The 12,203-nt window shown below is 39.9% G+C and overlaps 1 protein-coding gene across 1 annotated transcript in view; it reads right to left on the reverse strand.

Moving 5' to 3' along the window:
• The window catches only part of rbfox1 (RNA binding fox-1 homolog 1), a 205,338-nt gene that overhangs the window by 2,953 nt on the left and 190,182 nt on the right, over positions 1-12,203 (reverse strand). The window contains exon 11 of the mRNA XM_034119954.1: positions 5,082-5,157. Within this exon, the coding sequence (XP_033975845.1) occupies positions 5,082-5,157 (76 nt within the window). The remainder of the gene's footprint in view (positions 1-5,081; positions 5,158-12,203) is intronic.

Here is a 12,203-nt window from a genome sequence, read left to right on the forward strand (position 1 = left end):
GAGTCGGGCTGAGTATGCTAAACTAGAGAGAGGAGCGCTGGCAAGGGGGCTACAACTACAACAAGATGGACATATTTGACCGTGATTTAATTGTAATACACGTTTCAAAATGATGCCGAAGTAACAACATACTGATACCGGTTAGTAAAAACCATGAATTAATGCTTTGACAAGTCTGCAGACAGACGGCAGGCGAAAAACCTTTTAAAATGCGTATTTTTCTAGATGGAGATTGGCTAAGCTAACGCAGTATATGCTCCGACCGTCCACACTCACAACAACGGCCTATACAGACATAAATAAAGCAGCGACTGTATTCACCATGACACAGGCAGTCTGTGGTTTGTACTTGTTTAACTTTTGTCTAGTTTCTGAACATATATGAGGAGCTGTGAGCTCTGAGTGCTAACAGCTAACGGCTGTGTTGTTTTTCTGGGGTTCTCATTGAAGATGACGTCACGGCTCCGCCTACACTGCGTTACTATAGTAACTACCCCAGTTCCTAAACTGTAATGGAAGCGCAGCATGAAGTGAGTCGGCCCTGTTAAGGCCAAGCCGTACCGAGCCGTACCGAGCGTGGCCGAGGCCGACCGTGTAGTGGAAATATGCCATTAGAGACGGATGTCAGCTAAACAGACCCCTCGTTTTACCTGCAATCTTACACACACACAGAAATCATAGAGATACAATGCTCTCTTGATTTTTGGTAAAGCAGGTCAAGGGACATTACTCAAGGAAAAAAGTTTTCCAACCAGAGGGGTGAAATCAAATCTAAAACTTGATTCTGTTGATTTTCTTGAAGAATGGGGGTGATTTGCAGCATTCTGACCAGCTGCATGGTCCAGTCAGATGTATATTAATGGGGTGTGTTGGCCTGGTAAATGACCTCAAGGCTGCTCCCATGTATCCTCATTCATCTCTCCTCAGAGATCTGTCTGCGCTGCTTGACCCTCAATCCTCAGAGAACAAATAGTATTCTTCATTATGGCAGAGTGGAACAATTTCCAGGTCAAACAAGGATTGGGGGGCCATCAAATAAGGGAAATGGGAAAGTTTCATACTGAAGGTTCAAACATAATTTACCGTTAGTAATGGACTTCAAATGCTCACCCGATTCACAGTGCTATAAGGTAACTAAGTAGATAGTAACTTTACTTGAATATTTCAATTGTTTGCTTCTTTGTAATTGTACTCCACTACAGTTCTGAGGTAAATGGTGTACTTTTCCTCCACAACATGTATTTAATACCTTTAGTTACTTCACAGATCTGGATGAATGATGTGAAATATAATCAAGTGTTAAATCAGACTTTAGTTCCACCTGGAGTAAATCCACAAGCTACCCTGCAGTATACAAAGTCATTCAAACTAGCTGCACCTTTACCAGCTTTGAGAACACTTTCATGATCAATCATTATAAAACATATCATATATATTATTCTGAAATGGACCAATCTGCACAATCACTACTATACTTACTATACTATGATGCTAATACTTTTGTACTTTTACTTAAAGTGGACCTATTATGCTATATTGGAAAAATATATTGTAGGGCCATACCTATACAAAACATGTCTGTGAAGTTTTTTGCTTAAAATACCAAACGGATCACCCATTGTAGCCATGCCTCATACTGCTCATACCCCTCTTTTGCAGCCCTGTTAGAGAAACGCGGATTTTGGGTCCTTAGCTTAAAAAAAAAAAAAAAGAGGAGGTGATCAGAATTCTACCGGAGATAAAGTTAAATTCTGCTGTGATAAAACGCCATCCTGTTCTAAACCACATCAAGGATTATTTCTGAAACAGTATGGAGCTCAAATGCTTTTACTCTTGTGGGTTTATCACAAGGTGAGTTCCTTTTTTTATTTCCTGCTTTTTAAATACATGTGCTCTACAGTACAGGTTAGCTCTGAGTGTTAGCGAGGCTTGCTAATGTAAACAAAGACGAGATTACGTCCAAAACATGTCATGCATTGTTTCTGATAGCAACTTTCTGAACCATCCGAAATTACGTCATATCGGCAGCAAATCTGTATCCGCTCGTTGTTGCCCCGTTTTTTAAAAGATTTGGGTATGGAGGAAAAGAGAAAGGGTTTTATTTTCTGACGCTGTGAGTTCCCCGACACACCGGGGACACATATTTATATATGTATAAAAGACATCAAAAAGTGCATTTTGCATGATAGGTCCCCTTTAAGTAAGATTTGTAATACAGGACTTTTAATTGTAACAGAGTATTCCTACACTCTGGTACTTCTACTTTTACTTAAGTACAAGATCTGAATACTACTTCCACCTCAGCTGATTTGTGACACATTTCCTATTACTATGTGAACAATGAAGCCATGTACAATATCATAACAACAGCATATTTCCCAGTTATTGGTCTATTGCACTGACATCTGACTGACAATGTTCTTGTGTTTGCCAACACTCTGAGCTGTGGGTTTGGACGGCTATGTTGCTAACCGGTCCGCCCAGCTCATTTCTTTCTTCCTGGCCCCCTCCCAGTGTGTGGCGTCGCAATGGATTTAATTATCAAAATGACTAATTATTTCATTACCAGGGATTGCAGGTTGAGGTGGTATACACCAAATTAGAAATATAATAACTAACATGGACTGGGCTGCCAAGGCATGAAGACATTCATCACCTTCTACAGGCGGGATTAATGTGTAATTTGGACTGCCGTTAGCAGCACAGACAAATTAAATTAAAGTGAGGAGATGTCAACGCTGCAGAAAAGCTTATGCACAGCAACTGAAGAAAATAATGGGGTGGGGGAGGGAGACAGTATGGAGGATGAAGATTGTAGAGTGCAGTTGGTGGAATTTGATCAACCTTTCCTTATTATGAGGTTGAAATTAAACTTATTTTTAAAACGACCAGTCTTGATCCAGAGAATTAAACCAACAATGGACATATAACCTTCCCTTTTTCTATATGAGCCTAAATTCCCCTTTTCCACCACCGGTTTGGAGCCCAAAAAAAACCTTCCCATTTGGAACCGACAATCTGCCGGGCTGGAACCGAGAACCCAGTACCAAAACAGCCTTACGGCACAGCGGTAAAAGACAAAACATATTTCCCCCAATTGCATCAGAAAATGTAATTGTCTCGATACACCATGGAGTTCCGCAAGGTTCTGTACTTGGACCTATTCTTATCTTCTTTGCCTTCTTTGCAATATTCTTAAAAACAATACATAAACTTTAAAAACATAATACCCAAATAAAAACTGATACATTTCAAGCTCGTGACGCATAGTCAAAGCGTAGTTATTGTAATTGGCCTCAAACACCGCCAAAATGCATTATGTAATGATATATGTGACCCGCTCTATTGAAATCAGTCGGAAGTCGCAACGGCTCATTTCAAAATAAACGTGGATTTGCGTAAAAAACTATTTTTTCGGGGTTCGGGTGTTTTGTTTGATTTTAAATAAACAAAGTCTTGGCTTTCAGAATATGAAACTTTTATTTCCAAAATCACACGATAAATACATTTGTGAAGCTTGTAAAGGGAAGATGACAGGCACCTCTCACTCGCAATCTGCTCTTCCGCAGCGCCGCCCCCCCTCCCTCCGGCTGAAATTATGAATGTAAGGCATATAGTAATCATAGATAACACGGCAGGGTCCGTTACAGTTTGTTTTCATCTGATTTCAAATAAACAAAGTCTTGGCTTTCAGAATATTAAACTTGTTTCGGCAAATTCAGATGATAAATACAACTTTGAAGCTTTTAACGGCCTAATTACAAGCGGAGAACGGAGTAACTTAACGTCACAGCAGGCATAACAACAGCCGGTGTTTCTCGTGAGTGTTTTCCCCGGGAAACAAACACAATATACACAAACGCAAAAATACACACACACACATACACACACACACTCGCGAGCTTCCCCCAGACCATTAATCCAAACGAAAATATTTCCCCTCCGGACTATTTTGATCATTTGCTCCGCTAATAATCAATCAGATCGATGGATTCCAGAGAAGAGGAAACTTTGAAGGCCTTTTTCTCAAAATGACGACGCGGTGACAGTCATTATATAATGTGACATATTTTGCTTAATATTTGGAGTACAAAAACAATCCTGATATCATTAGAAAGCTAGGAATCTCCTCTTTCCAACAGTGTTTACAACTCAAAATGTGTCTTCGGGTCAATGCGACTGATTTCGATAGAGCAGGTCACATATGTTCTTCTATTCACTTCTAGGTTGGATTGTTGTCATTTCCTATTATTAGGCTATCATAACATTTGTTTCAGACTCTACAGTTGATACGGTGGCCAGTGTATTGACTAGGAAACAAGTTCATATTTATAACATATATATGTTAGCTTCTTTCCCTGTAAAAATCCAGAATAAAATTAATAATTCACTCTCCTTACCTTCAAAGCCTTCAATGATCAGGCAACAACTTATGTTAAAGTTCTTACAATACAATATTACCCCACTTCAAGACAAATTTGACAGTAGGCTTATGGCTTGCCTCTTTGATAAAGCTTAGTTGGTTCCAGCTCAGGCTTTCCTTGGACCTTAACCAGACTAGTTAAGATGCTATGGTGCATTATTGGACAATGTATATTTTGTAATATAGGCATAAAGAAAGGAGCATTTATATCATATTTATGTGATGTCATATCAATGCTGATTGGAAACTCAGCGGTTAAGTGGAGATGTTCCATTCTGATTGCATCCTGGTCCCAGAACAGTGAACCAGCTCTATAACTGCAGACACTAAGAGGAGAGTGTGGTTTGTAGTCTAGAAGAGGGAGATTCCACAAGAATCCTATGTGTTTAACTTACTGTGATAATGTATTTTTATGCTTCGCACGGTTTTAAAATAAATATGCCACCAAAACTCAGTTTCCATATTTTCCATAAACACCAAATGGAATGTTTGGTCAGGAGTCTCACTCCTCTCAAGTGTGTGCAGCTCTCAGTGATGTGAATCATGCAGATGACATGCAAGATGCTTGAGCTCAAATGTGTATTTTGGAGACATGTTTGTCGAAATGAAGAAAGGAAGTGGTATAATGAATGCAGGACAGATGTGTGGCAGGTCTTACCATGGCACCAACGCTGTATGTGGCTGCTGGAGTGAGTGTGTGGTTGTAGGGGTCGGCAGCGTATACTCGTCCGTAACTGAAATACATGAGATAACAGGGTGGTTAAAATAAACTACGATTGGCTGTCAAGTGGAGACTCGAAATAACTACTCATGGCTTTTTTATTTATTTTCTTACCATAATTTGTGATATACATTGGGATACAATGTAAAAATGAAGGTGGGTTATACTTCCTTTGCACAATTATATTTTACTATTATGTCAACAAAAAGTATTCTATATGGATACAAAATTCACAACATTTCAAAAAGTAACTGAATATTATTGATCTGCAGGTCTTTGAAGCTTTATAGACATAAGATATTCACTATATGCTGATACCTCAAATTGTAAAAAGTAACTGATCCTTAAGTATTGTGAACTAAAAAGCTAAATGTTTGAGTTACTGATGATTTTGATGTAAAGTTAGTATTTATGTTTTGTCATAACCAACAAGTAACATATCCTACCAATTAAATGCCAAAATGTGTTGCTCAGAACATCCCATATAAATGTTTTAGGATTTGATGCGCCTTTAAAAGGACAATATCATGTCTTCTAAAAGCTAGCAATCACTCTTTTAAATGTTTTACTCAGCAGTAAAAGTGCACTACAGTTAAACAGTGTAATATGATGTAATTTGCTAAACATCATGGCAATCTTCCAGTTAAATTGAAATATTGTTTCTGTGTATGATTATACCCTTTAGCTTGATAGTGGCACAAAAAGAACCATCACTATAATCATCTGATGAACATTATCCAAACGCCATGGCCGTCTGACCAGAGGCTGTGAACCACAGATTGGAGAGGACCAATATTGAGTAGCCCCCCCCCCAGCTATGTACAGACACGTGCATTTTAATGAACACAAGGGTTCTGATGTAATAACACAGGGAAAAGTCCGAATAAATTAGCATTATGAAAAAAAGCCTAAATATAAAGAATCAAAGAGTTTTCTATTTTTAGACGAAAATAATCTACAGCAGTGTTTATTCCAAGAGAGCAGCCATGCTGTGGACAACCAGCCCCCCCTCCCCCAACTCCCTTCCCCCTGCTGTGTCCTAGCCCAGACATGATAAGGGCCAATCAGGGGGCAGGGCCTGTGCCTATAATTTAGCTGATTTGCATAGCAGCCCAGTGGTTGAAGCGATTAGAAGTTAATCCCGATTAGTCTTGGACATTGCTATTCACCATGCAGCCCCCCCAACACCCACACCCACCCAGCACCGCTGCTGACCTATCTTATCTCCCAGAGCAGAGCGCTAACCCACCATCACAGTGTGTGTGTGTGTGTGTGTGTGTGTGTGTGTGTGTGTGTGTGTGTGTGTGTGAGAGAGAGAATGTGGTAAGCTGTGTGTGTGTGTGTGTGTGTGTGTGTGTGTGAGAGAGAGAATGTGGTAAGCTGCAAGTACATCACAAATTCAAATGCAATTTGAGTCAAATGCATTTTTAAAATGACCCTGAGGTGAATAGATAAACAGTGAAACAACATTTTCGACAGCTCTACAAAATGGTTGTGAACCTGCTCTAACGCACAAGGTTTTCTGGATATAGTGAATGAAGAAACATTTCAAATACAATGTACAGTTATGCTTCTAAAATACAGTCCTGCAGAATGATGACCTAAATCTGCTGTTTTCTTGGTCGTTTAGCAGAAAAATAACCTTGTTGTTTTAATTAAAAAAAAAAAATGAACCTTTATGATAAGTAGCAAGCGTATCACTAAGTCACTAAGAAGATTGTGTGACTTTGAGCTCAGTTTCGACCTGATGATGGCGCTACATGAAAAATCCATAGTTTCTTATGTTGCTTTGATAACTGGACTCCACCAACTTTCCCTTCAAAAACGTTTTTCACCCATCTTCATAAAGTGTCTTCACACTTTATCTTTTACCTTTATATTAAATGTAATATGCGGTTCCTTGAATACTTAATGTTTATAATATCCTACATTGGCCCTTCTTAGTATATACAGTATATATGACAGATAGTCTACATATTTTTATCTTTCACTGTCATTATGTATATATTTGTACTTTTTAGTTCTGTTTTCGTTATCTTATTTCATTTATTTTTAAAGTGACCAAATAAATGACCTTGCTACAGAAACATGTTGACAAAAGTATCTCCTATGCACATGTGTGTAGTGCTGTGTGAATGCTCATAATATGCTCACATGAGCATATGTGCACGAATAGCTGCATTGCATTAGCACTGCTCAGTCTGCCAGCCTCCTGAGAGCAGCTGCTGTCCCCCCCCCCCATCTGTGACCCTTGTGGCATGAACATGACCGACATGGTGCCAGGGTGGCCCCCCCACAGCTGGGTGCATCAGGGCCACACAGGGCCACAAGCAAGTCCTCATGCCACGCCAGACCAAGGTGGAACATTAAAGCAGGGCTTTGTTCAGGGTCTGTTTAAGGCTCTAGGCAAGTTGCCAGCATAGTGAACCCGGAGATGTTGAGGACCCCAACGTTTTATTTAAATATAAACATTTTAATGTTGGGCAATTTGCACAATTGGCATAAAGGGCAGTGTAATTTAACCTGGAGCAGATGAGAATAACTTTTTTTTTTACTGATACGCATGCTAATATGCAAATAATGGAGTACTGGCACTTTCCCCCCCCCAATTCAAGCCCTGACAATAACATTAACACAATGTTACAGATAGGCAAAACCCTTTTTTTCTTGTATCAGTTGTCACTAAACTGATACTATAAGTACGGATGCCGTTGCATAAACCCTCTGCACTTCTAATCCTGGCTCTGCCTTCAGTCTTGCTTTGTTTATAGCCAGTGTCATTATTAATGAGTATGATAGCATCTTTTCAAGAGGAACTACTATGTACCTACTTAGTCTGCTAAAATATTAGCTGCTATTGTCTTGAGCCAAAGCCCTCTGTATAAGAATTGGACAACACACCCCTGAATTAGACTATTACTATTTCTTTCCTTTAAGACTGTTAACCCAAGCTCGTAATAAATCTGAAGTTTGGGAAAGTGAGGCAGAAAATAAATGATGCATGAAAAGGAGTTCCATGCAATTATGAACTAAAATTACACACCGGCGCCTACTAAATTAACACAAATAATTAATAGTGTTATGAACATATCTATTATTAGTAAAGTGGGGGAGGACGTATGGGAGATAAATGTTGTGCACCGTCAAAAGTGCTAAAGTCAGTCATGTTTCATGTTGTTGTTGGTCGTTCTTGTGTTGTCTTTCACTTCCTGTTTTGTTTTGACATTCACTTGTTACGTCTCATTCCAGGGGTCCTTCTCAGGTCGATTAAATGGAATCCTTGCGTCCCTCACTTGCGTCGTTTCCCTGCGTTTAGTCCCTCCCACCAGGGAAGCATGGAGAGACGCAAGGAAACCACGAGAAGCAGGGAAATGAGTTTTAAGAGCAATGGGACGTCCTTTCCTCCGGAGCGTCACGTGAAGCGACGTCCGTTTGTGATGACTCCTGAAGTAAGAAGATATGATTCTACACTGTATTGAAGTAAACATGTATTGTTTGAACTGTTTTATGTAATCACAACGGTTTATGGGTAATCATATATATAGGAATGTTGTTCTCACTTTTAAACTCACTGACCTAGAGATTCTGTTTTCACACACCAACCTTGAGTTCACTCCTAAAAGCAGATGTCGTCATTGAGGTCGTTAAAGACAACATTACATCCTCCTTATCACCGCTAAGACCAGGTGCTGTTTTTAAGTCGTTAAAAGACATCGTTAAATATGTGGAGAACTCATGGGAAAGAAATGAAGTTAAGATTCTAATCACAGATAGAGGTTGACTTTTGACCTTATGGAACTTTATGGTCCGAACTCTGATTGAACCAGACCAGAAGGGAATCCAGCCAGTCAGGACACTTGGGGGAGGTGGTCAGCTTAAACAGCTCCTCCCCAGGGGTTCTCTAATTCGCTTGGGAGAAAAGTGGGAAGGAAGAATCGACAAATCTCCGCCCCAAAGACAGATAGAAATACTGATGTTTGTGTGTGTAAAATGGCTTTTGGGTTTGGTGAGTGGCAGGTCCTGAGAACTGTGTCCGTATCGCATCACAAACCTGAAGTCCAATTTCTTTTTGGTTTGATGAGTTGGCGGGTCCTGACGCATTTGTCCGCATCGCATCACAAATCTAAAAGTCCGGAGTACTCGAGTACTCTGTATAACTTGTATATGTGTTTGGTTTCCTACTAGAAGTAAACTCAGATAATTTGTTATAACTTTGATTCCGGTGTTTTCAATTCCTTTCTTAATTTAATAGAGATCCAGCCTCATCCAACGAACGGCGCGTAGCAGAGGTATTCTACTCCAACAAGTGGTGACTCCCGACGTTTGTGAGCTGATCTCTAGAAAGGAACACCGATAGCCGGGGGACAGAATCCAGTCCAGGGGGAGGACACAGAGATACTGGTGACAACTAAACCAATGGCCATATACAAAAGGTGAGCAGACACCTGTTTTGATTATCGAAAATCTGTGATTGATTATACTAAAAAATTTAGAGTTGTCAGCAGCGTTCTCAGTGTTTTTAGTCACGGTGGGAAATACAATACATATGCAAGTTGGGAAAGTTTGATTAGGTGCTTAGTGTCGGGTATTCAGTCCTGGACCTAAGGCACAATAGTGTTTGAGAGAGGCGGGTTGATCAAGTCCCGGCCCTTCACTCACTAAATACGAAGGCTGCAAGGCTAGAAAAAGAGGGTTAAATTCCCCGCAGATCATGATAAGATTGATTAATGCGGTTACCTTGCAGCGCTTTAATTAAAGACTACAAAAGGTGTAAAAAAGGGTTGCATTCCCCGCAGACCAATAAGATTGATTAATGCGGTTACCTTTCGTGGTGCTTTAAATGTATAAAATGTCTGTAATTGTTATATGGTGGGTGATAGAGGAGGAGAGAGACGCGACCTCCAACTAATTATTTGGAACGACCGTATCTCATCACAAAACTGTTGTGGGGATAATCAGGCTCATTAAACGTGACGATAAAGAGATTTTGTTGACTGAGTTTTTAACTCTTGACCTGAAGTCGCAATCACCGTGAGGAGATTGTAGAAGCCTACTTCTGGAAGTCACGCTATCTGTTGAAATAAACATCGCACAATAAAAATTTGCCTGAATGTGATATGATAAGGTATGAGAAGCTCTGTGTGATTTTTTTTTAAAGTCAAATCTGTGTAATACTTGAGAGACAGAGAGCAACAAGAAGGTGGTATAATGTCTGAGACCCTACCTCCACCCTACGGAGATAAGGGCTCACAAATGCCACTTATGAGTATCCCATCTAATACTCCTAAAGGAAAACACATTGTTAGACCTGATATTCAGGGAAAAGGAATGTTGGAAATAGTAATGGAAGATATTGAAAATCTTAAACTGGATCAACCAACCATGTTAGTGAACCCTGCTAATATGGAGCTAATACATGTAGAAAGAATAGCAGCAGCTCTGGCAAAGACAATAGGTCCTAGCATGAAAGCACAGAGCGATAATATGATAAGGGCTATTAAACTGACCCTTTTTGGGAATGGGATTTTCCGTTACACAACGGAAGACTCAATTCAGGCCTTAAAGAACGCTTTACAAACGAGTCAGGGAGAGTTTAATGTGTTGCTATGTTGCTCAAAAGGGAGCTTACACTTTTGGGAAGAGATCTCCCCTTTCTCTGTCCTGAGGTGCTGCAGGATCAAAGCAGCATACAGGGTCAAAGACAGGCGTGACCTCTGGAGAGGAAGAAAATCTAAATCTGAACAGACCACAGAGCCCATTAAAAGGTTTTATGGCCTCTACACTGAGAGGAAGATCTGGAGATTGTAAGGAACTCTCCCTAAATATCCACCCCCACCCAATCACGAGGGCAAGAGTGTGCCTCTCACCAATAAACGAATCATCTCTTAACCAAGTCAGATTTCAAAATAGCCATACCTCAAGTTGTTAGGAAAAGAGGGAGATTCAAAAAGTTATCAATAATTGCCCAGTATATTACATAAATACAAACAGACACGTATCAATATAAGTCAGATAATGTAGACGAGGTCAATCATGGAAGAAGGCTGACATTTAATGCCTGATATATAAGTAATGGTAATAATAAATATATAGCTGATATTAAATAACTGATGTATAAGGCTCGATATTTCTGAAAATAGGAACACCGTTAACGGCGTTCTATTTCAGAAAAAGGGGGAAAAGGATAGGATATACATCAGACAATATGTATGTGAGATTATTACGTTTTTAGGAGAAATGTATCAATTTAAAAATACTAGTTATGGTATTTTTTTGTTTTGTTTTATTTGTTGCTTTTAAGAGAAATTGATACATTTAAAATAATCTAGCTTTGGTTATTTTTTGTTTTGTTAGTTTGTTCCTTTTTGTTTTATTTTTTATTTTTGTTCTATTTTTTAATTTAATTTTTAATTTTTAATTTTTAATTTTTAATTTTTAAATTTTTAATTTAAATTTTAAATTTTTAAATTTTTGTTTATTATTTTCTGCATAGTCTCTTGTCCACACTCCAGTCTAGTTGGTGCCGCCAATAAACACTAAAGAAGTAGAAAAGATGATTTCAAAACCATATTTCCAGCAACTTAAGGGCTTGGTATGAGACTTCTCCACACAGGCTGCTGACGTCAAAAGGGGGACCCGAGAAACACAAGGCCAACACAGCAGATTACGTCTGGTTGGAGGGGACCTCCCATGCCGTCCGCCTAGATGGAAAGGGAGACAACTGGTACCACTGGAGCCAGTGTGCGGTCGGGAAAAACACCTGCGAGGACCCTGGACAACATCAGGACAGAGTTGGCCCTCGTCGCGAGGACCCTAGACGACATCAGAACAGATCTGGCTCTCGTCAAGGCAGTCGACCCAGGAGGCGCCATCAGCGGGCCGGGGGAGGACAATCAGGCCACATCTCTCTAGCAGGCACCCCAGAAGCCGCCGTCAGCGGGCTGGGGGGACGAAGATATGGCAAACCAAGACGGCACAGGGAACTCCATTTCCCGCTGAAACAGGTTGATATAGCCGGTGTGGAACTTTGTCTGAACATATCCCACAATATAAGGGATT

The sequence above is a fragment of the Trematomus bernacchii genome, unplaced genomic scaffold (assembly GCF_902827165.1).
Source record: "Trematomus bernacchii unplaced genomic scaffold, fTreBer1.1, whole genome shotgun sequence".
Lineage (NCBI taxonomy): Eukaryota > Metazoa > Chordata > Actinopteri > Perciformes > Nototheniidae > Trematomus > Trematomus bernacchii.